This window comes from Amblyomma americanum, chromosome 10 (assembly GCF_052857255.1).
Source record: "Amblyomma americanum isolate KBUSLIRL-KWMA chromosome 10, ASM5285725v1, whole genome shotgun sequence".
Lineage (NCBI taxonomy): Eukaryota > Metazoa > Arthropoda > Arachnida > Ixodida > Ixodidae > Amblyomma > Amblyomma americanum.
In genome coordinates this window covers 57,664,220-57,691,632 of record NC_135506.1, presented here as the reverse complement: position 1 = coordinate 57,691,632, position 27,413 = coordinate 57,664,220, and the positions used below count along the sequence as shown (strand labels likewise).

Genomic DNA, 27,413 nt, shown 5'->3' with positions numbered 1-27,413 from the left:
AGAACAAACCGTCTCCGGACGCTATTGAGCGCGCAGCTAAATACGTACTTTTCTTTTTTTAGCGACGCAGTACTAAGCATACTGTGCTGTTATTTAGGCGAATAACTGTGGCATCTTTTTTGTTACGGAACCTTTGACGCATGCGTTGAGTGACAGCTGCGACCGAGACTCGGACTTGCTTATATACTACCGCAGTCCATTCAGCACTAAGGCACTCATTTTCGAAAAACCTACCGAGGCTCACTTAATTTTCCTTTTTATGCTTCTAATCTGGTCTCACAGTGACGCAGCTGTTCAAAACATGGTGCTTCTAAAGTGCACGGGCAGGATGCAGCTGCGCAGTCCCGCTGGTAGCTGCGGTAGGCACGGGCTGGCGGAATCTGTTTTGCCTACCGAACGGAGGTCGCCACTGATAGTCAGTGCCATCGCCTCTTCGTAGCGCTGCCACGTGGACGAGGTGTTCGCGGGCAGCTGGGAAAAAGGGCACGAGTCTGCGATTTGGGCGCCATTATACCACCCGCCGCGGTGGCTCAGTGGTTAGGGTGCTCGACTACTGATCCGGAGTTCCCGGGTTCGAACCCGACCGCGGCGGCTGCGTTTTTATGGAGGAAAAACGCTAAGGCGCCCGTGTGCTGTGCGATGTCAGTGCACGTTAAAGATCCCCAGGTGGTCGAAATTATTCCGGAGCCCTCCACTACGGCACCTCCTTCTTCCTTTCTTCTTTCACTCCCTCCCTTATCCCTTCCCTAACGGCGCGGTTCAGGTGTCCAACGATATATGAGACAGATACTGCGCCATTTCCTTTCCCCAGAAAACCAATTATTATTATTATTATTATATTATTATACCTGCTTGGCTCCTTTTCCAGGCACGAGAAAGGAGCATGCTGGCCATAAAACGTGACTGGATGACATTAATACCCTGTAGGGAATGGGTACAGCATACCGAATGCTAACGGTAAATCATTGAAAAGGGGCCTGAAATGCTTCAAAAACAAGATGTCATATTGCGACGAAGACGAACCTGGCAGCGCTCGCGTTAGGCCAGGGGCCATTAAATCATCGCATTGCCATCAGTCATCTCGTCTCATTATTCGGCTGGCCGTCACGTAACACTTGGTGTGAGGTGCTGGGTATTCCTCGCCATCCTGGTCCCGGAACTTCGGCGTCCTGCGCCTGCCGTGGTCATCGGCCGTGTGTGCCTGGTCCGCCCCGCCCGGCTGTGTCCCAGCATACCAGACCTGAACCGACCTCGCCGCTCATCCCTTTCCATCTCCCGCCCCGACCTGAAGAGACGAGGAAATGACGACGCTGCCGCGACCAGAACCTATGACCCGACCTTTCCGAGACGTTGTCCAGACGTGAAGACACCGTTCCCCTACCCAGGACGTTCAGCGCATCCTGGGGCCTCGGCCGTCGGCTCCCGGCATCTTGCGGGCCGTAATCTTCGTGGACCGGGACTCATTCTCTCAGCTCTGTCATCATGGCCGCCAGCACTTCACCATATTGCCATTTCTGTTTTGCGGTTGCTGAAGCCCATCACTATTTCGCGCGTCACTTGGTAGGTGTGTTCTTCTATTTACGATCGGGACGATCGTTTGGTGACCCCGGATAATGTGACGAAGACGAAGCTCACAGTGGCGCGGGACGGAGAGCTCACGCTAGGCCAGCGGCTATTAAACCATGTCATTGGCATCAGTCATCTAGTCTCATTTTCCGGCTGGCCGTCACGCAACACTATAGTCATATACAGCTCAAGAACGAAGCGGCTTTCCCTGTCAAAGGCGTCCACCGATTCTCAAAAGTGTCGGCCGATTTCAGCCAATGGCGTCGGCAGATTCTCACGAACCTGCCAGGATGACAATGCAATGAGCAGCAAATGAAAAGGGGTGGTTCCCTCCCTCAGTAGTCGGGATAGCCCCTTCCCCGCATTGTCGGGCCACTGCCTGCATTGTCTGGCTAGCAGAGTCATGAGAATCGGCCGACGCCATTGGCTGGAACGGAGTACTTTGACGAGCAAAAGGCGTGTCGTTGTTGAGTTGTGTCTAGCTAGTAGTTTTCACACCTGAGCGATGATGTTAGTGACTGCGCCTTTGGTGTCGGGGATGATGGGCAACGTACTCTGAGCTACGTCCGTCCTTCGCGGTGACATTCCATAGCGCGCGCGATGCAACTGCTTTTATTTTAGCCGCCTCTTGGCCTCCTGAAATAAACCTGCGCTTTTGCTATCCTCCGCTGTCACTAATTTAGCCATTTAGGGACAGCAATAAACATCGATACCGTTAAGTATGCCAAACGCACAGCAAGAGCGCCAAAACATGCAACCACGCTGCGAAAGCGGAAACTGCACTTACCGCTCACGACAGCTGAGGAAAACAGCGCACTTGAAGCGGGCCCTGTGCAGCGGTTAGTTTGGCGAATACGGGGAGTTCCATCGCCCCGAGACAAGCTACCGCTCTGCATGACATCCGGCGCCAGAGTGAAAATTTTGTCGCGACAAAACGCTTATATCCTAACGCAGAAAAAAATTAATGACGTAAGCTTGAAGGTTTATAAAAACGAAATACAAATGGATCATAAGTTTCATTAAAAAGTTAGTACAGTAGCAGGCCCCAAAGAAAAACTGTCTGGGGGACCTCCGATTAGATATACATGAGTAAAGTACACAAGCTTGGAAATTTCATCGTTTCAATATTTCTGTTATGAACCGCTTCAGTACAGCTAGGTTTGAGCGTACGTAGTAAGACAAATATAAATTCAATTTTAAGCCAGCCAGCCTTTATGCTCTTGAAGTATATTTGACGCTTCCCCAGGATTTTGTTAGGATTCCACCCGTCTCGAGCGAAGACCGCAATTAGCCTCGGCCTTACCCAGGCCCATGCAGCTAAACATCAGTCATTGGAAAGTGGCAGCGCTCCGGTTACGACTGCAGGTTCCCTTCATCCCGCGACGTCACGAAAATGCGGTGGCGCTAATGTCAGCAGCGACTATCGCATGGTAGGCAAAACAGGTTCCGCCTGCCCGTGCCTACCGCAGCATCTGCAGCTACCGGCGGTTGCATCATGCCTGCGCACTGCAGAAGCAGCATGCATTTACCAGCTGCGTCTCTGTTGGATCCGTGTAGTAGCATAAAAGTAAATTTAAATGAGCCTCGATAGGTTTCTCGCAGAGAGAAAAAGGGAACTGGCTAACAGGGAATGGGGCCGCGGTAGTAAAGCGCGAAGTCTGGGAGTCGATCGGCACTGCCACTCAATGCACTTAATAGCATGCAAGTTACTGCGTTCCTTCACCTGAACATCAGCATAGTACGCTTATAACTGTGCAAGGGAAAAATCACATATGTAGCTGCACATGCACATTTATCAACTTGAGCCGGTGTGCACGGGCGCCAGCAGGTTCACTCAGCCCCAAGGAATGCGTTCTTTTGTTAATAGCGCAGCATGTTTCAATGGCGCGTTTTATGACATTTGATATTTATTTGAAACTGTTTCTTAATATGGCAAGCGTAATTATTTGATTCGAGTAGAAAGAAATGTGGTAAGTTCTATCAATTTTGCGCAGTCACGTTGGCGTGCTTCGAATAGCTGCTAAAAGCCGCATGCTTTTTATTGCATCATGCATGTTTAATGAGGTATTACGTGATCGCGAAGCTTGTTTGGAAAGAAGCAGCCGCAGGCGTGCTACTAACAAACACGTGGCAAGATTGAGAGGGGACGCGGCAATGAAAAGTGTTTTCGTTATTTATGCATGCGATACGTAACTAAATTTGGTGCAAATATGAAATGGCTACGCTAGTTTCAATAATGCGTTTTATTTTTAGCTACACCTGGCGCAGTTCTTGGGTAATGATAATTAACACCCTCGTCAAGTCACCCCAAGGTCTTAAATAATTGAGTAGAAAGTGCGCAAATTTTTTTTTATGCCAGCATGTTCACAATGCCCTGTTCTGTATGATGACGCTATTAGGTCTTTTTTTAGATGATCAGTACTTATGCATGCATAGGTTACATGAAAACGTTTCTCACAAAAATAACTAACATAGTACTGCATGTGTAGGAAAAACACAAACATTTATTACACTCCTCAATGTCTCAGGAATCGTTTGCGACAAATAGAATCATTCTATTCTCACGCGTTACGAAATTACGAAGGTGTGAGTGATGCCAGTCGCAGAAAAATGTGAAAGGTCAGAAAACAAACTTTAACGTTTATTTCCTTGTTCCTGGCCTCTACGCTTACGCTTTGGTCAAAGAAATGTGGCAATGAATTCAGACAAAGCCCCAAAGAAATAAAAAAAAATTACCTCACAGTTTTTGATGACTACACATCTAAACCTAGGAGAACTCTAGTTTGGGCTAGTTGGTTCATGATTCACAAAGGAAACGGTTCGAAATACGGTGACAAAAGAGAAACAAACACTGACGCTGGTTTGGTCGTGTTTGTTTCTCTTTTGTCCCCGTATTTCGCGCCGTTTTCGTTGTGAATTATAAATTTCTACTGAATATTTTGCTATAATTTTTCGTCACGAAACAGAAGACCCGAAGGCTAAGAACGAAAATAATTCCAAAAATCAGAAATTTTCACCAAATCGGTCGGTTTAACAAAAGGAGAGAGAAGTCGGCCTGGCTGGTGCGTGATCCTGCGGGCTAAAAACAGCGCTTAGGCGAGACAGAGGAGATCGGGGACACGACGCTGTCCCCACTTTTCGCACAGCACGACACCTACGTATGTCAGCAGACGGTGAGCGCACGTCTGCTCCGCCGAAACAACGCCAGCACTTCCTATCACTACTGTCTCGAAGTAAAATCATTCTGTCTAGAGCAGAGTGTCAAAACTTCCTATTTTATTCAATGCCTAGCGTAGAAATCAACGGCAGAAACACTTTTTGTTTACTGCAAACCATATATACAATACACAGTGGCGAACTATTATTCTAAATACGCCGCACGTGGCCAACGCGAGGTCGTGTACTTCAAGAAATTACTAAGTTGAAAGCATCAACCATTGCTGTGATTCGCAGAAACTGAAAATGCGCCTACAAGCCAGGAAAACCCGCGCTCGCCACCTCTCCGCGACGCCACTCCCAGGCCTTTTGCCTGACACGAGCCCGCTAGCGACTGCAGCGCCACCTCGTTTGTTTGCAAACATGCAGGAGGTCTATACGTGCGGCTGATCGAGCTAAACAAAGACACAGTTGACATACATGACCCCGTACGAATCGGAGAGGATCATTCACGAGAGAGGCCGCCGCGGTGGTGTAGTGGTTGTAGTGATCGGCTGCTGATCTGAAAGATGCGGGTTCTATTCCGGCCGCGGCGGTAGCATTTCGATGGAGTCGAAATGCTAGAGGGCCGTGTACTATGCGATGTCAGTGCACGGTAAAGAATCCCACGTGGTCGAAATTACTGGAGCCCTTCATTGCAACGTTCCTCATGTCCTGAGTGCATTTGGGACGTTAAACCTCACCAACCAAACCATCATTCATGAGAGAATAGACACGATGCATGCACTAGACTAGGCCTTGAGGTCACCGCGGGCGTGGGTCGGACGCAATTGCAGTGTTTTTTGTTTGTTTATACTGTCTGTCCAAGGAAAGGAGGTTACACAACTGCATAAAAATACAACAAAGAAAGGATACAAAATTTCGCTACACGTTGAGCGTGAATCGACAATGTCATACAAAAGCAGTATCTATAAAAAGTGACATGCGGCGAACAGAGACAGAAAGACACTCGTATAATGGGAATAAAAAACAAATACTTGCTATGACACATTCATACCAGAAAAGATAAGAACCTCTAAACTAGCAGTAAATGCTTTGGCGCAGGAAGATATGACAACTGGTTATGACAGTTTTGTTTTATATCCGTGGTTTAGAACATATCACATTCCTGGAAGTCTCTAATAAGTGTGCCTGTTAAAATATTGCAGAAAAGAAGAATAACAAACCCTTTGGTCCGAGGCTGAATTTCTAACTGCAGGACACGTTAACACCATTGTGATTATAATTCTTCTAAACTCTGAGCCCAGTAATTCGTTGCGAATCTGTTACGAAGGAAACGTTATCACAGCATCTCAACACTGTTATAACAGGGACTTTTCTTCTCAAAAAGTGGCGCCTAAGTCCTTTTAGAAGGAGAACAGGCGACGTCACAACGGGCTCTGCTTGCTGCTCTTATTTTTTATCCGCGGTTCTTTTGCGCTGTTTTTGCTTCGGAGCGGAAATCAGCAGTTTACGTACGGGCAGCTTTATAAGTCTGCCATGAAATCAGAAAATGAACTCGAAATGTATTCCTCGCATATACATCTTTGAGAGGCACCTCCAGCTGTCGCTGACACCTGGTGACAGCATGGATGCCACATCTTGCTAACGCTGGAGAATGCCTTAGATCCACACACAATTTTTTTTCAATTTTCAAAGGCAAGTCGATATCCGATATTCGATGCAGTTAATGGTAGGCGGACTGCAGTCGCACTGCAAAGATATAGCGAAAAGGAAGGATTCTACGCCGTTAATTGCCAATGTTTTTGTCAAAAAAGTTAAGCAATGTCGCAAGTCAGCATTCCGATCAAAGTCGAAAAAGACGACAGAATCGTGCCCAAAATAGGATAAAATGTTTTGTCGTTCTGTCGTAGTGACCGACTTTTCTGTAGTATTGTATTTTTCTGTAGTTATGTCGCTACGACAAGGGACATCTCAATGCCAGAGGAATTCTGTTGTTACAACAAAAATTTCTATTGTTTCTACGAGCTCATGGTCAAAAACACTTCCAAAACTGTTCTGACGAGAAAAAATTTCTGCCGTATGTTTTGTCGGGGCCCCTTTGATATATGTAGCCAATGCATTTTTCTTCAAGATACAAAGGACATGCGCACAAAGAAACAGAACTTCCAAAACGAATCGTTGCAGTAAAGATTTTTATTGACTTGAGTGTGTGGTTGGGTATCGGGGGAAGTTTTGTTCGAGCCAGAAGTGCCACCTTTAAGAAGAGAGGTTGATTCATCTTCCGTAGGGCTGGAGAGGAGGAACAGAGGATTAAGAGTGAGAAATCATGGCCGGAAAAGGCTGTCTTGATTTTGTTTCAACGTGAGAATGTACTTATTGCACAACGTTTCAAATAACATCTGCCTATAAAATGAAACTGCATCTATTGCCCAACAGTTAAACCGAAGGAGTGTCTCCTTTCAGCCTCTGGAGGGAATGAGACATGCTTAGGTGCCAGTTCACCATCCTGGTGAATACTAATACAATACAATACAATGTTTATTCAACATCTCAGGGATATTTGAAGCACGGGCAAAAAGCCAGAATAAGGCTAGACTAAGGCCCATACCACAATACATGGCAAGCAGTGTGCAGCTACATGCTGCAGTGGTTAAAAATAAAGATAAAAAATGGGTGCGATAGGAGAATACAAACACAAGTCAAGCATCAGCATACATGAAAATAAAGTGCATTGTAAGGAAATTATTAGTTTACACGGTGAACCGTATATATGTTTACCCATACATACAACATGATACAAAGACATCAGCAATAAAGAACACAGCAAAAGAAAGGAAAAAAGAGGAAAAAGTAAATGCGCAAAGAGTTTCAAAATTTAATACTTAAGGAAGCATTAAGGAAGTATTACCCGTTCAACCACAGGAGGAACGTTAATTGTATTCATAAAAAGCAGCTTAAATGTGAAGGGAAGAGTCCAGAAGCAAAGATGGCTGAATTAGAGTGCGATTCCCGCATTTTCTTTTTGTTATGTATTGGTGCTGAAATGAGCCCCAGAAATCCAAAACTTCTGTGCTCGCTTTTCGCTCTTTGCTGAGAAGGTTAACAAGTAATATGTGAAATTCGATTAACTAAAATCAAGCGCGAAATACTCCCCACTATATGCTTTAAGAATACATCGGTTACCTGAGGCCTTGGCCTTAGATCCCTATTTTGTCTACGCATAACTAATTTTGTAATGTGAGATGGCTGGGAAAGTTTGTGTTGCTTCGCATAAAGAAACGATAAATCAGAAGCGATGCTTAGCGTACGGCATCCAGGTGTATGCCGGAGGTTTACCAGACTTCCAGTTTTTTTTCTTTCGCAGCACTTTGATATAACTTATATAAGCTAGTGACCTAGAATGGTGTAATCCCAGTATTGCTGTTGTGTAGAGTGGATTCAAAATTGTTTTTCACCATCTCGTAAATACGGCGCCTGTAAGCTATGCCACTTTGACATGACGTAGCACCACTGAATATCGACATTACGAACAAAGTCCCACGTGATTGGTGCGCTAGACTGCCTAAATGTGAGCGCCCAATGACAAATTTCGTGGCAGGCAAGCAGAACTGATGGTTCGTCATGGAAACATCGGACGCTTGCAGGTGTTCTCGAACACTGACATACAAAGATATGCTTCAAATATTGCGGTAAAAACGTCAAATACGTTTTGAGTGCTCAATGTTGCTGTAATCATTGTTCAATTTACAATTTTGAAGTGCACACAAAAGGAAAAAGCAAAAAATAAACAAACTAAGAAAGCGCATTGCTTAAGCAGCGTGGATGTTCTATCGTTTCGTATTCTCTTCAATAAATGTACACTGCACAGGTGCTATAAAATAAACAAAATTACGCAGCGACTCGAACGAAAACCTGCAGAAAATGAAAGCATAATTCTTTCTCTTTTCATTTTTGACAGGTGCAAATTAAAATTAATTCTCTCTCTCTCTTCTTTTTCATAGCACCCGTCGGTGTACGCCAATATGGCGCAGGAATGAGATTTCACCCCTAGAATTCTATCTACCGACTCCTGTAAAGCCACCTAAACAGTCAAAAGTAAAACAGCGCTGCTAGTGGACGACAGGGCGAATGTCCGGCAAAATATTTCACTCAACTGAGACTCAACCGCAGCCGCAGCCACTGCCCGTAGCTTTCCATTGGCGCAGGCAAATTCATTATTTAATTGATAGTGCCTTGCTGCTTAAGGTGCGCAGCCGGAAAATTAGTTGTGGCGGTGCAAAAGCCGCTCTACTACTTTGGCTAATGCTTAGGTGCGTTACAAGAAATGTGGAAAACTTTGGCAATTTGGAGACAGGTGGGAGCGCAGTAGAAAAATGAAATATGAGCGATACTACTGGCAGAAGACAAGACAGGCCTGGTGCTGTCAATGCGCTAAATATTAGTCATTTCTTAGAAACATCACAAATTCTCTACCTTCTTCAAAGCAGCAATTGCTTTGGCCACTAATCTTAGCACTTTTAGGTACGAGATACGTTTTCAGTAGACACGTGAAATGCTTGCATGACATCTTGCTTAGTGGTCCACTATCTTTTAAAGTTGAAGGAAATTCATGCGCTTACCCTCGGCTCTGTGTAAAATAAACGAAAAAAAGACAGAACGCACGTCAGTCAATGCGGTGGGGCCGGGACTATTTAAATTCTTGAAAGCACAGGCGCAAAATCGGTCATGTACACTCTTTGTAAAAAATATACATCCCAAGGTGCACTCTTTGTCGAAAATATACATCCCAAGGGGCTTTCTTTCAAGGCGTGTAGCGGAGCACCTTAGCACATTTGGCATTCCTAAGCTCGGGAGGGTTGAGGACTTGACTTCTTCCTGCCTTCGTGAGATTAGGGTCCCTGAGTATGCAAAAGGAGCTGCGCTGCAGGCCTCAGGAGCAGACCCCTTGGGCTGTACACTTTTGACAAATACTGTTCCCTGTTAATAAAGAGCTCTTACCATTAGGGCGCATGCGCGGCTTTATTAGCATGGGCATAAGAGGTACTCGTGAAAAAATCACATTTTAATAGAGAGTAATAGCATTCTGGTACTTACGATTGTAAACGGGCTTGGGAGGATCTTTTGGGGTAAAAATTAGATGAATATTAGCAAGGTGGAGGAGCAGGAGAAAACAAAAAAATGAAGTCTATTCCATTTTATCTATGATGTAAAAGCCAGCGACTGCGCAAGTGTAAGCGTGCTCGGGCATTTCTAATACAGTCTTATTCTCCGCAGCACAGGCAGCGCGCCATATGTAATGAGCGTCACAGACGCCAAGCTTTAAGAATGCAATCGTTAGAAAAAAGTGCGCTGACACTTGAATACTTACGATGGTAAACACGCTTCTGCGGCTCTGTACGCAGAAAGAATGAAATGAGTGTTAGAAACGTGGTGAAGCACTACGGATTCAAAAACTGAAATGGATGTTATCGCAAATATAAAGGAAGGATTTCTACTTTCCTTAACATAACGCCGGGATTACTACTATTCAGTTATACTGGGGTGATAATTCCATGAAGGCTCACTTTTCTTTAACCGAGTAGCATTGCTTACCTCAGATTTCAAGGCTTTCTTTTTCTGCATCCGTAGTATAGGCGTCATTCCTCCAAAACGGTGGCGTTTAAGCTTCGGCGAGTGATGCCTGGCCTTTTCAGAAACGCCACCTTCCACCCACATGTTCACCCCCTAGTTTGGGGGCTTAGCACCCCTCCACCCCTTGAGTTAGGGGCTACCCAACTACATTCCACGGCCTATCTCTCTATCTAGGGCGCTACTCATCCCACCCTCCTACCACCCTCGATCCTCCGCTGAACACACCGCCACTCTGTCACCCTCCGCCCACCTCCATCTTCCAGAAGTGCAGAAGTGGCACCCACCACCCCCACTCTGTCCCACCCATCAGAAAACCGCGGAGCAGCGTCCATGAGATTTATATGCCTAAATTTATCTTTATTTTTATATGTATATATATGGTGGGTGTAAATATATTCAAGGAGGTGTGCGAAATTGAGGTGCATGTCCTCATGCCTACGTTTTGTTGAGACGCTTGAAATGCGCCGAAAACAGTAGGATTTAGCTCAGATATAGCTCAAGAGACTAAATATATCGTTTACACGCCATTTTAGTTATTTATATCTTATCAAGGAGTATTTAGTCTTAAATACTGCTTTGTTACCCTTCAGGTCTCTGTTCTTTGCGGCAGACAAAGCAGAACATGTACTTACGGGGGTAGACCGGTCCTGCAGTGAGGGAGAATTATGGAGGATTTACCGACAAAAGTTAGGTTCAGTTCAGTTTATTACTTTGAAGTTCCCACAGGGGGCATTGAATACGAAGGTATTCAATGCACAGCAAGACCAACCGAAACGCCCAAATTGATTTTGATTTTGATAGGTTAATGACCTGAATAAAGTGCGAGCTGTGAACTGTGTATGTTCTCTGTTGCGTCATATTAAGCGTTTTCAGTTTATGTTTGGATGTGACTTACGTGGAGGGTGGTAGTTTACGGGAGGAGGCTCTGAAAGAGCAAAGAAAATTGCGTAATGCATTGCGATGTGCGCTGTACACAGACGGGTTCTCTTCACTACCACAAAATACATGAACTCACTTAACATTTGCCCATGACGAGTACTGAATTTTGGCGTTGCATAAAAATTTCCCACTCCAAATATGCTCTTTCGTCTAGTTGATAATGTAAACAATAGAGTTGCTGCTTTCTTGCAGAATCTTTTTTTTCCCTGTGCGAGGGACTGACATTTTTCTTTGCATAATTTTTGAGAAGTAATGACGATTTGCCTCGTTTTAATCGCTGTTGCAATTACTGGCATCCTTAGCTCTCACGTATTGCATATGCAAAAGCAGGAGTGGCGGAATTCAAGCATTTTTGCTCGCTGAAACATTAGAACAACTTTTTTTTCTTTCCAGTAGGAATTCCAGAAAATTCATGCTTCAGTTTCACACGAAGTTAGCGCAGTACCTGACATTTCAAAATGGCACATGTGAACCCCAAGGCCAAGGAAGTAACGCAGAAATTTATAGCGGTAACTATGGGATTGAATACTTACGAACGTATACGGGGTAAGGCACTGCAAAGTGAAAAACAGGAAGAAACAAAGTCAGAGGACATGCATTAAACGTAAACAAAAAATAGCCACTTCGTATGTAAGGTTGCTGCTTATAAGGTTGTAAGGCTACTCGTGTATAAGGTTAAGTGATCAGCTTAATGTCTAAAAGTGTTCTGCCTGCTACATGATCGCCGTTTATGGCATCATTCACAATATACTACTCGTGAACTCGTGAGCGCTCGTGAACCTGTTTTTGATTCCCTTACTCTGTCCCTCGTCCGGTATTCTGCGCTTCCTAGTTTACAACAATATACTACATTTTCTTTAAATTGTAAATCCACCCTTGAGAAGTTTAACTTGAACATGTGAGACGCGCAGGTATTTCTTGGCATCAGATGGAACAGGCATTTATCGTGTACCGGTTTAATTACACACCTTCCACAATAATAACGTCAGAAACGAGTTTCTGCCACTTCAGGAAGATTTTTTAAACCAGATGCTTATGTGCTGGTCAGTACAGGTTTTGTTCTAGTTGCCTCTTTCTGGGGTCAGCTGTAGGTAAAGTTTTTGGCTCCGCGGCAAAAATAATATCCAAGTTTTTTGCGCAGCCACGTACCATTGTGGTGAACAGGCACGTGTTCTGAAAAACAAAAAAAAAACGTCAAAAAAAATTGACAAAATTTACTCATTGTAATACAAATGAGCGCTCGGCACTCCTCATGCTTGCTGGCATTTCAGAAAAAGAAATTTACAGCCCTTTGTCAAGTACTTTCAAAGAAAAGAACTCAAGATACATGATTATTTTAGTGACACTCCTAACGGGCCGGAAGGCAAGCTCCTTCATTCCAGCTGCCGTTTTACGCATGCTGTTTATCCACCGCCAGTTGTTACCCGATACCACTCATTCATCTAATATAGCCGCTTTGCTAATAGACTCTTGACGGGTGGCAAATATAACGGCCTGCTTATCGGGTACTGCATACTATGTGCCGTGGACTGGTAACATTAATGATTAGAAAACAGCTAGATTGTTGGTTTTAATTGTAAAAGGAATAAACTAGAATGGCACCCTCAATAACTTCTAGAGCATTAGCAACGACATCAACATCAGCGAACATCGATTAAACTTTTGACCTGTGAAAAACTAGAACGTTACAAGTATCCCAAATGCCCTTTTGCTGAGACGCCCATTTGGGTTCACGTTTACTTCTCTGGGTTAAATACTTGGTGTGAAAAAGAGCTTAACTTACGGATGCGATCTTTATACATGGCTGTAATGGAAAAGTAAATGAGGATGATTTCAGTGTGGACGTCGAATGAGGCATTATTACTGTCCGGTAACTCGCAAGGCACGTGGGTTTTCACGGAGGGAAATATTCTCTCAGCTTACAACTTATGGAATTGACGCTGGTTTGTACGTATTTTCTCGAAATGATTATAGAAGCAACTTCTCAGCCTAAATAATAGCCCGCAAGAATCAAGTTACGCAGCCGTATGCTTTCCTTGGTTTCAATTACTCTTCGCTTCTTTGTATCTGTTTAGGCTAGGTCACAAAAACAAAAAAACGAAACCAATTTTTAATCATGCAGTAAACTGGCCCCATTTCACTTTAGTCAAAGTGCCTTAAGTAACAGTTAAGTTCCGTTAACGAACTATTGCGGCGGAGTAATAGGGCGTACCATGAAATACGAACAACTGCTTGGGCATGAGTAACCAGAATTCGCCACTTCTACTTTAATGCTTTGATACTACCGCTGCCTGCTAACGTCCCAACCTAGTTAAAACGCTTGCCTTAATACGAATACATTAAGCTTCAAGCCGCAGGTCTACAGGGAGAAAGAACTCTTCAGCTCTACGCATTTAGGAAGCAAAAGTGCCAAAAAATTACAGCTGTCCGCTTAATTAATTTTAGAAAGTTGGTTGTTTTTCTTTCGAAACAACGCCCTGTGAAATGAATTTTAACAAAGTAGTCACAAGGCCAGTCAAGGGTCACAATAATGCTGTGAAGCTGTGCTACTGCTATGCAGACTACTGACAACTAAGATTGTGTTTTAGGCACTATAGTTATTGATTCATTATTAAACAGAATAATTTTTGTGACCATAAAAATTAACATACCTATGTAAGAATAAAGCCTGCGACGGAGTTAGTTTTTAAATCGAAAAAGAAAAATTGGAAAACTCACGGATGTACACGGGCACTGCATTGAAAGGAAAATCACTCGGTTAATTTCGCTTATGTGCAAATGGAAAGGCGATGGCGTGTCGATAAATAAGAATGTATTGAATCATACCTTGCTGTACTTCCTTATCTAAAGGTGGGAATGTTAGGCAGAAAGCAAAAAGAAAATGTCAGATTGTTTTTCACACTAAATGCAAAGGAAGATGATTTATGTAGTCGAGGAAGAGGAGTGAAAACATTGTGAACATTTGTGATGAATGAAAGAAATTCGATACCGTAAATGTTGCTTAGTGCTGCCCTGGAAAAAATGCACGGAGGTGAACTAGTGTGTTTACATGTGCCCTTAACTTACGTGCTGAGTTACCTGCAGCCGTACGCTAAGGCAAGCACAGTGCATGTTTTAGAGATTCAAGGCGAAAAAAAAGACGAGTTCGAAAAGCAAGATCACACACACGAGCGCTGTCTCACAGCCCCAACACGACAAATTCAGCATCCTCGTGAAGCACAATGTCAAGTAGCGAAGGTTGAAATAGAGAGTAAAACTTTTTTCATCTATTGAATCTAGGAGCTTCCACAACAATTTCACTTCAAATGAGTGTCTCAATGTTATGAACATGTCCCGAGACATTAAGCATCAAGAAGGGACCCCATCTATGGAGATTGCAATGAAACGCTTCAGGCCAATCGCCCGAATTTTAACTCGTTTGTCAGTGTCTGTTTTTCACATGAGGTGGCGGGGTCGATTGCGTAGGCATGCTTAAGATTATAGTAAGTCTACCATCAGTTGCTCCGCCCGCATCACTCAGTTCAATACAGTAAACAAGAAGGCCTGCCTCGTAGTGAGAAGAAAAGCGGCGCGGAAACTGCAATTTCAAATTACACTTCCAGATAGCGGTAATTATGATTAGGGATACTTGCAAGTTCTCATTCTGGCAAATAAAGTAACGTCTTACTTTTTTCAGCCTTTGGGCTCACGACTGAAAAACAAGAACATCAACGGCTTATTAATGCAGTGCATTCTTAATATGCGTGAGACATGAAAGTTATGCAGTCATTATTCAGTATACTGGGTGCAAAGCTGCTGCTTTTTCTTTACCTTTGATGTGCAGGTCTGAAATTAAAAAGAAAAAAAATCTTTTATTATCACAAGTTTTAAAAATGGCCTACCATTGGGGTTAATTTAAAGGAAGAAGAATGGATACTCACTTATAGGTTGGGCTGCGAGAGAAAGAAACCAAGAGAAAATGACGCGAAATGGTTAAATTCCAGCTTTCTTTTTCTTTTAAGATGTTACATAGAAACGTTACTTGCAAATAAATGAATTTTTATCTATTCGAATTGTGGAGAAACTGTTAGAAAATATTTCAAAGGCACTCTGAAAGGGCAGTTTCCTATTTCATTATGGACTCTGGCGGCTGTATAGGGCGGGAAAAAGTTAGAACCCGGGGAGCACGTAAACAATTCAGGCCATGTACAGGAACCCGATGAAGATCAAACAATTCCTCGAGCTATGCAATTTCGAAACAACAGAAATAAAAACAGCGCTAATTTTTACACAAACCGCACAGAAAGACCAGACAGGACGGGCGCTGTCCTGTGTGGTTTGTGTAAAAATTAGCGCTGTTTTTACTTTTGTTACTCAATGTTGCACCAACTAGCCCCGCAAGAGGTACTGTTATTCGAAACAACAGCTTCCATTGAAATACTTTTGATGTCAATACGAAACAGTATGTTAATAAACTAGTTATTTGTATTAACGGGGAAACACTGTACTATGATTGATACAAGACGTTTCATTGTGTTTTTTTTCTACGTGCTTTATAGAAAGATTCGTTATTAGCTACAGGCGACCGCTGATAAGATTAGGGTACTAGAGCAGGTGGATAACTTCTTGGAGCATGTTTGCAAATAGTAACAAATTATTTACCTATAACGTTTAATGAACTTTTAAATTGCTTTTCAGATCCAATTCCTGCTGAAGAAAATGAAACTGTCTGTATTTTGTGATAGGAATGAATCTATCAAGTTTAAGAGATTAGTGATGAACGCTGTCGTGAAGGTATTACGTAGAGTCAACAATATCCTCTCGAGTAATTGATTGAAACGGCTCACTTCCGTGAGGAGAGCCGAAGATGGAAGTGGAATGTAACAGCAAATATGTAAACTGCGCTCCCTTTCGTTGCTTTCTGCAAGACTGTACTGATTCTTTTCTTGTTAAATTTTTATTTTGTTGCTGCAAAACTGCCAAACACTTTATTTCAAATGGGCGACGGGTACTTGCTTCCTTGCGCCGACTGCAATTTTTTTTTACTTCAGGCCTAGCGTATGCGAACAAGAGCGCGCTGACATAATTCTGCATCCGCCATCCAGAGACCTCGACGTACGAAACACCAGGAAGTCGCCAATTTATTTTTTTTACCGCAACTGCACGAATACTTCGGATGCCAAACTCAGTTGGACTGAGGTGGATGGGGCGTATGCAGGCATAAAGGTGATCATTGCTTTTGCTAAATAAGAGGAATTGTATAAAACTGATAGGAAACTTTGTGTTGCTCTAAAAATTTGATCACGATGACGATAAAGAGTATTCCGCAGCGTTGCTGTTTTAGAAATGAAAAGACGGTCGACATCCGAGAGGAAACCGATGCCTGCCCGGCACACGCGTCCTTCTGTTCAGTATTCAGTGAACGGACACGTACAAGTGCGTGCATTGCGCTTTCATACACGAAGTCGTGGGTCAGTTTTATTTCGTTCTTTCACTCTTGACTCCCTCAATATCTCCCCTCACCTTTCTTGGGCTGATCGTAGTAAACAGGCTCCCGGTATTGGCGGTAGGTTCTCCTCACGTGCTTGGCTGAAGATAAAAAAAAAGGACATTGGTTGTTCAGGGGCACATGATCATTTTACCGCACTTTGACTAAAGACAAGCAGCACTGTGCTTGGCTGACTCCCGTATTCTACTGCAATATTCAGTGGCAGTTTTAAAAGTTAGCACACGTGGTGTCCGCTGCTTCAAACTACAGATTACACCGTCCTGTAGAGGGGGGTTGTCAGTTACCGCGTTGTGATTGCTGCCGCACTGCGATGCTTAAACATGGTGTGCAAACTTGAGGCAGCAAGGATGTCTGGAAGGTCGATATTCAAGTTTGATAGCAAAAACTTCACCATTTTTGACGTCAGCTTAAGGTATCAGGCAGGCTATTTACGAATGAACTTGAATAATTAATGATTTTTTTCTCAAAGTCCGCTTGCTAAAATTTCGACATGTGTCCAAAAGAGGTATTAGTACAAACAATTTTTTTTTCGTAATATTTTTATAATCCTTAGGCTGCAATTGAGTAAATGGTAAGGAAAAATTTTGGGGACGCCGAAGTCACCTTAAGGGTGCAATGCAACTCCTTTAGAACTAACGTAGCTGGTACATGTTTCACTGTCAGTTCTTTGACCGCATGCGCAATCTTCTCGCTGTCATAGTGTCACATTTGCACACACGTAGTCAGGCACTTTCAAATCCGGTTTCAACTCCCTCCCTCCACCCTTCCTTCCCCCTCCCTTCCTTCCTTCCCTCCCTCCCTCCCTCTCTCCTTCCTTCTGCAATCCATCCCTCCCATCTGCGAATGATGAACGGTGGAGATAAGTAGAAGATCAGTGCAAACTGTTTGCACGGACAATAGATACGGAGTGCAACGTGAATCTAGTAGATGAAACGTTAGTAGCAACTCTTCCGAACACGCGGTTCGCTTTAGAGGTCGAAGCGCCATTTATGGTGATGGCTATAATTTTCCTCCTACTAAATAGATTAACGGAATGAGGTGTGTCATAAGTTGTGTAGTATACGGCTAAGAGAGAACGATGTGACCTAAAATCAATAATCCAGTCGTGTTAGTGCCTGTATAATAGGTTATTTGTTATCTCAAGTGTTGATTTACAGAGGTTTTCAGTTTTCCGATTCCGGTCTGAAGAGAGGGAAAGTGTTTCCACGTGAAGAAGATATTTTTCCGTGGATGGTTTGAATAACCGTGTGTCGTGCTTACATTCATTTACGTTTTATGCATAACTTAGACGAACGGCAATTTTGAGGATAAATCTTTTTCTGAAAAAAAGCGTAGGAGGAGGATTTCTTGCGCGGATTATTGCAAGCGACGCCTAGAACAATGTACTAGTATGAAAGGCATCGATATTCTTACGAATTGTGATCACTTATTTATGATGCATTGTTCTCCTCCTGGATGCTTCAAATGTGCCACATCACTAGAAGAACTAGATACTACACCCCTTTTTAACGACAAATTAATGAAGGTTAGAACAAACAGAATATTGATGTGTTTGTTATTTTTCTAGCATTTCATCACGCACAAAACTGATCATGGTAAAGCCTTCTCTATTGCCTACGGCGGGACATAATTCACCACTTAAAGCAGAGTTACGAGCAGTAATGAGCAGCTTTTCTCGAGTGCTTTACTACTTACCGAACCAAGTGCTGCGGGACACTGTTTGACCAAGGCCTAAAGTGATTTTATGCAAATACTGATATTTCACACCCCGAAGGTGAATAATAAACGTTTCAGAGGTAGTCATCAGTAGCCCACAAATATTTGCGGAATAAAAAATTGTGTACTCACTTTTCTTGACCTTGGGCTGAACGTAGTAGTCATCTGGCAAGAATGAAACATTTTATTACCAACCCTAAGACTAAGTCCTAAGCAACAATATTAAAGCTCACGTACAGCATTTGGAAGAAGTTTCCGAAAAGCTTCCTTATTTTTATTTATGCTAAGGCAAAAACAATAAGATAGTTTCTTTGTTGTCCAGCACACCGCGCGGCACAAAATTTTTGTCTGTTCTTCTGCGCCCTATGCATTATTCCTCTAAGACTTATCAGCAAACACGCCTGCTTAAGCATAGCGAGTGATTACTTCCAAACTTCAAGAGCTACGAGGCAGCCATTTGAGTCCATGAACTCCCTGAGATAAAAATAAACTGAGTTTTCTAGTATTTATGGCCGTGTTCTAAATCGCCGAAGAGCCACCGATCTGCATCGCTCTCGCTTCGTGCCAGCGATACCTTCACCCAAGCAGCGGCTTCCCAAGGATACCTGCCCTAGTCGACAGGCGCAAGCGCTCCTTCGAGCTTTGCTCCAACAGCTGTCACTCTCCGAACCTCCTCTTCTGTTCTCTTTTCCCGTCCCGTCCCCAAATTGCACCCAGGATCTCTTTTGTCCAGCAACATTGCTCCCCCTGCTCTTCCCTCTACTTGGTCCGCATCCTCCGAATCATGCACAGCAGTGAGACATTGATTAGTCCCCACCTATCCCTTTATAATAGCCGGCGCGGGGGCTAAGCGGTTACGGCACTCGGCTGCTGACACGAAAGACGCGGATTCGATCCCGGCCGCGGCGACCGAATTTTGATGGAGGCAGAATTGTAGAGGGCCGTGTGCTGTGCGATGTCAGGGCACGTTAAAGAACCCCAGATGGTCGAAATTTCCGGAACCCTTCACTACGGCATCCCTCATAGCCTGAGTGGGTTTGGGACGTTAAACCCCCATAAACCATAAGCCTTTATAATACAAGCACTCCTGGAAATCGTCAACTAGCCCCATCTGTCGGCTGCGAGTAGTGAACACTGCGTAACCCCACGCGGTTGTTTTAACTAGTAATTGTGAGAAGACAACAGAGTGTGGTGATATGTAGCGTGGACATCTTGACAGTGCATGCCTACTCTTCTGACATTAAACAAAATTTGACGCATAAATGATTCCAGAGCTTGCATCGACTTGTTCTAGCAGTTTGAGAAAATGGATGGAGAGCAAAAGATTCCCAGTTTCCGCAGTTGTCTGGGATATTCAGCGCCATGTGACACGCGGTGGCTGCCACGCAAACTACAAGGTTTACTACAGAACACGGATATATCGATCTAGAAGAGGATCGCGCGTTATTTAGATATATAGATAATTAGAGATAGAAAAAGTGTCAACAGACAGGTTTCTCTGCAACCCAGAAACAAGAAATACATCGCGCCTACGCTAGTGATGCGCTCCTTGCAGCGACTTGTGGCACCCCAGCGTGCTGGCAACGGGCAGTGTTTTTGAACTAGCGACTGCCTGTAATAAAATGTCTAATTATATTACCAGTATTCCGTAAATAGACTAATCGCTCATCGAAATTAAGGATTCTGTAATGCCTTCGGCAGCGAAGCGAGCGAAGCACGCTAAGCAAGGGCCATGGCTAGGTTCTACTTAGGTTGCGTCACAGAATGACCGCGATGTGGTGTTGAAATAGAAATAAGGAGACCGAAGGCCAGCCGACGTTATCCTCGTCATGCTGTTTCCCAGCTCAAGCTCTCTCGCTACGCGGCCGCAGCTGTGATACAGCCGCCCTCTCACTGGCTGCAGCTGTGCGACAACGCCTCCTCCTCATTGGCTAAGCAGCATGACGTACGCGTCGCCATCTGCTCTTCTCTCGCTCTGCAAGGTCACAGCGCGGCTTCGGACAGACACCGGCGGAATTCGTGATTGCGGGCAGCAGTGCTACAGCCCTAATTTTTTTTGCACGTTAATCGGAACACCCAGAGCTGAGAAATATATTTGATTAACGCGTAAAAATGGAACTTTGGCTCAGGTATGAAGACCCGCCGCGGTGGCTCAGTGGTTAGGGCGCTCGACTACTGATCCGGAGTTCCCGGGTTTGAACCCGACCGCGTCGGCTGCGTTTTTATGGAGGAGAAACGCTAAGGCGCCCGTGTGCTGTGCGATGTCAGTGCACGTTAAAGATCCCCAGGTGGTCGAAATTATTCCGGAGCCCTCCACTACGGCACCTCTTCTTCCTTTCTTCTTTCACTCCCTGCTTTATCCCTTCCCTTACGACGTGGTTCAGGTGTCCAACGATATATGAGACAGATACTGCGCCATTTCCTTTCCCCAAAAACCAATTAATAATAATAAAAGGTATGAAGAGATTATTCTGCTGTGAAGAAAATGTGGTGACGCCACAAAACTTCACAATACGGTACGCTTCGTCATGCATGGTGTTCTTCCACATGCTCTCACTTCTTACCATAGTCGTCGTAAGCATTTCCGTAGTCATAGTAGTCGTAGGACGGTCTCTCCACGAAGTGCACTGTGTAGGCAAAAAGAAAAAGGCAAGCTGTTAGGCCTTTCCTGCTCAGAAAGATTTCCTGTGGCATGGCGCTACAGTCAACAGAGGGGGTGGGTATGAACACAGTCATGTGTACGTACCCTTCTGCTTCTTCATTTTGGGTTCTGAAATCACAAAAAAAGTGTTCTTAGGAATCGTGTTCTAGTCGCTTAAATACTCACACGATTTTCGTTCGTTCGTTAAACGAAGTATGCTTTATTCTAATAACTTCTGCACCGTTATGGAATATTTGATCATGTTTGCGCTGCGTGAAGTGCCTGACCTCTTCTCCTCGTATCTCTTTTTTTACCTCAACTAGCAACCCCATCCAGAGGCGGACAGCTTTGATTGTAATTTTGAGCGCCTATTGAGAAGAATTGCGAAGGAGGGGGTTGTTGTTAATTCCTCTTTAATGTGTAACTTTTTCAAAGCGGCGAGATTTAATAAGGTGTGACTCTAGTGACAAAACGTTGCATGTTTCTAAGGTCACAGTTCATAATGCCATAGAAGCGTTATTACTTAACCTAATAACTTGCAATTTTCGGCCAAAAAGTTTACATTATATTTAGTGCTTATTTTCGGCATTATCTTTTGGCACTGAATGAAGCAGTCACAATTCCATTATCTGCATGTACAAACCGGGTACGTTTAGAGTGCTTGCGCAGGAAAGAAAGCTCTCTTGCGTCATCGTAGTTTTGAGTCCAGTCTGATTTGGAGATGATCATTTCTCTATTTTGAGCATACAATGTCGCAAGCTATTTCACGCGAAGCCCAAAACGCAATACTTTACAGTTACGTACGGGCAGGGCGCATTTACGATTAGCCTGTTGACCCAACTTAAGTTCGGAAGAGCCACCATAGTTTTTTTTCTAAAAGATGTCTTGTGTAGATCATTTCTGTTAAGCTGAAATATTTTACAAAGCGGATGATTTACAAATAGTTTCAACATTTACTCACGCTTCATCTTCTTTGAAGGAATCTCCACGTAGTCTGAAACGACATATAAGTATGCCTTTTTTATGCCTTATCACGTCATAGGGAACGCACTCAGAACAATCTAGGAAAATGGGCTCACTACGCTTTCCAAAGCGCAAGCATGCGACGTGGCCCCAATGGACACTGTGGACAGGTCCATCGAATTCCGTTGCGAATAAAATTTGACAGTTTTCTTTTTCGTGCCTCCTACTGCGTTGGTTTAAAATTTGGTGTGAAAGTTTGAATATATTTCCAGGCACCTGATTCAAAAACGAGATCATGATGGTGATAACGTCAAGTGCTTTAGAGGTCCCATGATGATCGATTGCAAGTGGCTGGCAGTGTGGTCTACCTTAAGATATTAACTCTTATTTCTTTGGTATTTTCAAGATAATAAGCTTATATTTTCAATTAACGTAGCCCCTTGGTCATCAGATAGCCGTAATAAACCGATATATCCCGATTTCAGTTTTTCCTCAGTGTTCTTTTAAGCCTTGCTCGCAGTCGTCACGAAAGCGACCATCCTTGCGGATCAAGACTATAGTAATCCAATTCGAATACGTGTACTACTGTGCTGATATATTCCACTAAGCCTCACTCTTTCTCCACTTTCCGCTCTTAGGAGACACAGACGGATGACTCACCTTGACTCGATGGTGCTTGATTTCTAGCCCCACATTTATATGTGCAATTCTTCCGTTTTTTTTAGAATATTTCAGTGGCCCAAAATATGAAAATTGCGTCACAGGTCGGCACCGAAACAACACGTAAGGCATAGATGGCGCTACAGCATGGAATATGACATCGTGCGATTGGCTGCAGGACCTTCCGGCCTCCTTCCCGAATTCTTTGTTGTAACGCTTGGCACTGTTCATACTAACTTCATCGTGCATCTCAATTGATCTAGCGATTGCGTCTTTGCCGTTCAGAATGGAGAGGCCGCCATCGAAAGAAAAGTAATTAGAGCTATTTTGTACATCATGGGACAGCGCCACCGTTGACAAACGACGTGGAAAAAAAAGAGCGGGGACAGAAAGGGTGGTCACTTTGCAACCGTTTTTTTTCCCGAGCATTCTTCATTGCCTTTCTCCAGGTTGGTGCTAATTCAGATAGCGCCGGATTTTGGAACTAAATTCCTCAGTAAAACCCTGTTACACTTCGCTATGCTCCAACCCCTTTGAGCCAGAATTTATTACACAAAGTTTAATGGGTAGAATTTATTCAACCAACATACATTCTGCAAGTCTGCACTATACATACTATTTAGAACCGGCGTGCCTCACTGATTATTTCTTAACTGGTGACTCAGTGAAGTTGAGATGCAGCCTTCCAGCGTCTTACTTATACATACTAAAGAGCCAGAAGAGTCATTGATGTACTACCTCGATGGAAAGAAACCCGAACAACCCGCCGCCAACACGCCCCGCTGTTGGAATTTATCCTCGGTGGTACGAAAAAGACGTTAGAGTCATCCTAGAATGTGCCATGGACGAGTCTACGGTCTTTTTGCTATCACCGAAGTAAAAGCGGGGTGAAAAGAAATTGAAACAGCGGAGCGTGTTAGCGCTGGGTTGTTCGCGTCTCTTTCCATCGAGGTATAGTATGTACACGGTGTCAAGTCTTTCTTACTGACCGTTCGAAAACGTGTTTTGCTCTCACTGAGGCGAAGAGTGAGTTTGGAGTGAGTTTGGTTCATAGTAGAGTATCAAAGACAGCAACGTAAATCGGATGCTGGGAGCAGACTTACCGTAGCTTGGTGCATAGTCATAAGATTGCCTGGGAGGAGGGTAGTCGTAGACGGGCCGCCTCTCCGGGTACGAGTCCAGCACAATAACTGCGTTTGGCACGGCGTTTTATCCGTAGTGGGCAAGGTGTTGTGCGAGGCCACTCAAACCAGCAGAGCAGCCCGCTTTCAAGTCTTGCCCGCTCTTAACAAACGCGCTAATTGAATGATCGTGATTTGTAGAAAAATAAAGGCTTTCCCGTAAACGTTTATTGTGTTCCTTCCTTTCTTTACACACGTCATTAGTTAACTTTATCCGCAGAAAAACGATGTTCTCGATAGATCATATCCGAACAATTATTCGCATTCCCGTGTGCTGTGGTTTGTATTCTCTGAATTATTTGTCAAAAGGAAAATGTTTCAATAAGTCATGCAATGAATAATTAGGGGCTGACACTCTTCTAACATTTGGCTGCTTGTATGTTATAGAATGTACCACTTTGCGCAGCAGTGATTTACTTTCTGGTTGCAACATTATGTTTTAATTATTATTATTATCAACAAAGCTTTCATTGCTATCATTTGATTACTACCAAAGCATTTAGGGACACCTGTTAACGCCCCCGCACCTGGAAGTAGGCGTGGCAGCTTGAACGGAGTAATAGCACGAATGCAACTCATTCCCAAACACACACGCACAGTATACGATTTAAACAAACACAGTCTTTTGTAGGCATACCTTGGGCCTTCTTGGAACCTTTTCCTTCTGCAATAGAAAATGGGAGAACAGGATATTGTGTGTTATAAACATCATAGTTTATAATGACCAACCCAACCGAAAGAGCTTGCAGTATTAGCTTATTAGTGCGATAGGCAGCATGTTTACATGCTCAAGAGAGGCAGGAAATAACACTTTAAACAAAATCACCCAAACCAGCTTATTCATACTCCACGGAAGGCCAATTAACCAATTAACACAGTAGAGTTCGCATGCGTGTGGGGGTGCCACGTCAGCAGATCATGTTAGACCACGATGCCTGAGCAGCTCACACCCTCGTCACTAGTAGTTTTCCTCCTTTCTCTAGAGTTCTGGCCTGCTGTCCGCTATATTTGTTCATTAACCGTGACGCTTCGGCAACTGCCGCCACGCGACACCACTGTCGTCCCCGTGGCAGGATAACGATAGATCACACTTTCGTACCCGGTTGGAGTCCTTGGTTTGGCGTGCCTGTTTGTTCTGCTACGCCGGCTTTCCTGCCAGCGTCACCGCTACTCGGCAACCCAGCGCTGCGCGTACAGACACCACACAGAACGTCAATATCAATAATCTATTGTAGGACCTTTCGAAGTGATGCTGTTTTAGAGTGATCCTTTCTTGACAGCCAAACCGTTGAAATCGCAAAAAAAAAAGTTGACTAGGATCTGCGGCTTCATCCAACATCGAGTGCTTGCGGTTCTTACGCAAAACTCTGTTAGTCTCCGTTGCCCTGTCGTTCATATTCTCGCATTGTTTTTTGATCAAGAAAGCGGAAATACATTCCACAACTCGTTTGTTATTGATCTGAGAATTTAGCAATTATTATTTCTAATGACTTTTACTATCATTTGGTTAAGCGCAAGTTTCCAGACCTTGCGGTTTCACCTCGTATATTTAACCCAGGAGCAACCGTCGACTAAGGCATCAAAGCCTGTGGCCTTCTGAAAAGCCTTTTGTCAACATGAAACGGTAGCTGGATTAGCGGCAGGATTGAGCAAACTGCTGATTCTGAAGTTGGGTGTCGAAAACATTTCCCTCCGACCTGCCAGGGTTCCTCAATGCCAATGTCATACGGCTGCTCAGCCCAAGCTCGCAGGATCGAACTCTCGCTGCGGCGATTGCATTTAGACGATATTGGCGATATTGGTATTACCTTCCACGACAAGCACAGATCGGGATGATTGGGGTTTAAAGGGTTAAGGAATCCCTCTATGTATACGTAGTCCTTAGCCTACCAAAGCATAAATATGGTGGAATATCATTTTTCTTACCGTATTTTCAGCCTCTTATTGAACCAAAGATTGTATATTTATTTACGTATATTTATTTGCGTACACTACCCACTGGGTCAACTTTAGAAGCATTTGTAAGTCTATTCCATCCCTGAGCAAGCTGAGAAACTAGCTGTCTGTAGTGATTGCTGCTGAGGAATACGCCACCTTCAGTCATGACGAAACTCCACTATGCTGACTCCCATTGTGCTAATAAAAGCAAAATCCATCATTGCCTTTGCTAACTCGCTTCTTCGATTTCGAAAGTGAGAGGCGACTGACACTTGCTAATTTCAATAACGTAGAGCCTTCAAACTTTTTTGTTATTTGGATAATAGGCCCAGCCTACAATCGCTTTTATGCTCACTGTGCCCGGCGCCTAAATCTACGTCCTGAGCACATGGCGTGCATGCTGTGGTTACAACCACAGCATGCACTTGCGAATAACATGCACGTAGGTTGGATCAAAGGTACTCACTGCCCCCCTTGCCGCTTGCCGTTGTCAGCGCGACCAGGGCTGTCAGAATAGCCAAAGCGTAGACGAGCTTCATTTTTACCGCAACCTACTCCTTCTGCTGCAGTGCGCGGCTTGAAACCAGAGAGAACGCTGCCGATCTGAAGGCCCTACGGTAGCCCTTTTTAAACACCCAACGCGAAGAGGCTCTTACGGGGCGCGGTCGACTTAGGCAGCGACGAACAAAGGCCGTAGGCCCAGAAACGCTCCAAGATTCACGACCGCGTTGGCACGCGCGTTGCCGTCCTTTGTTTTCAAGATCGCGCTTTTGTCCTCCAGTGCGTTAACGCGTAAGTTACTGAAGACACGGTCGAGTTGACCTCGACTGCCCCAGACAAGGGAAAGGGCGACTGACAAACACCTCTTCGCTTCGTGCTGCTCTCTGTGGGTCGCCATTCTGTGCTTATTGCACTTCTATGTAAACGATGGCTGATGCGACTGAGTGTAATTTGTCATTTTTCGAAATTGCGGGGGTTGTGGTTCTGGGCGCACATTGAAATGTTTCCCTGCGATCACTGTGAGCAAAAAGACAGACGGACAGACTGCGATTCAGAGCACAGGACAAGTGCTTCCTGAGGGTGGAGCATCCTCCGATAGATGGCGTCACAGCCTAATCAGAGGGATCGGTGGCTCTGATCGCACATTTGTTTTCGAGGAATGTCAACAGGAGGCGCGTCGAGCTCATCGTGTCTAGAGTTACTATATAGGCTAATCATGTCTGCAAGGAGGGTGGTGAGAGGGAAGAGAATGTCGGTGAGTGTTGCGGAACAGAGGAGGGAGAGAGTATAGGGAAACGCTGGGCACCTGCTGCCAGCGTGGTATTATTTACGTTCGTCAAATCCATTCGTGCACTCTATTTGGGGGTGGAGTAGTTGCCGCTCCACTCAGGGGCTCAGCTCGGCAGATCAAAATACTCAATAAAGGTGATTACTCTTACTACTCTGGAGTCGGTTACCATATGTATGATAGTACGTGCGACCAATACTGAATTTTTAACCTGGTTTCCAGCTTCAGAATACGTGCCTCACT

At 44.2% G+C, this 27,413-nt stretch overlaps 2 protein-coding genes across 2 annotated transcripts; both read right to left on the bottom strand.

The window, feature by feature from the left end:
• Positions 1-294: 294 nt before the first annotated feature.
• LOC144108328 (uncharacterized) lies at positions 295-14,523 on the bottom strand. Its single transcript, XM_077641588.1, has 8 exons — positions 13,079-14,523; positions 12,445-12,468; positions 11,829-11,849; positions 11,252-11,281; positions 10,094-10,117; positions 9,820-9,843; positions 6,908-7,014; positions 295-471 (listed from the first exon to the last, which is right to left on the bottom strand). Exons 1-8 carry the CDS (start codon positions 13,095-13,097, stop codon positions 295-297), a joined length of 426 nt encoding a protein of 141 aa, XP_077497714.1. The 5' UTR covers positions 13,098-14,523.
• A 137-nt stretch (positions 14,524-14,660) lies between these two features.
• LOC144106525 (uncharacterized) lies at positions 14,661-26,647 on the bottom strand. The gene is made up of 9 exons (XM_077639370.1): positions 26,349-26,647; positions 24,582-24,608; positions 23,867-23,953; positions 22,102-22,134; positions 21,246-21,269; positions 21,064-21,126; positions 18,632-18,664; positions 16,798-16,863; positions 14,661-15,227 (listed from the first exon to the last, which is right to left on the bottom strand). Exons 1-9 carry the CDS (start codon positions 26,419-26,421, stop codon positions 15,190-15,192), a joined length of 444 nt encoding a protein of 147 aa, XP_077495496.1. The 5' UTR covers positions 26,422-26,647; the 3' UTR covers positions 14,661-15,189.
• Positions 26,648-27,413: the final 766 nt, after the last annotated feature.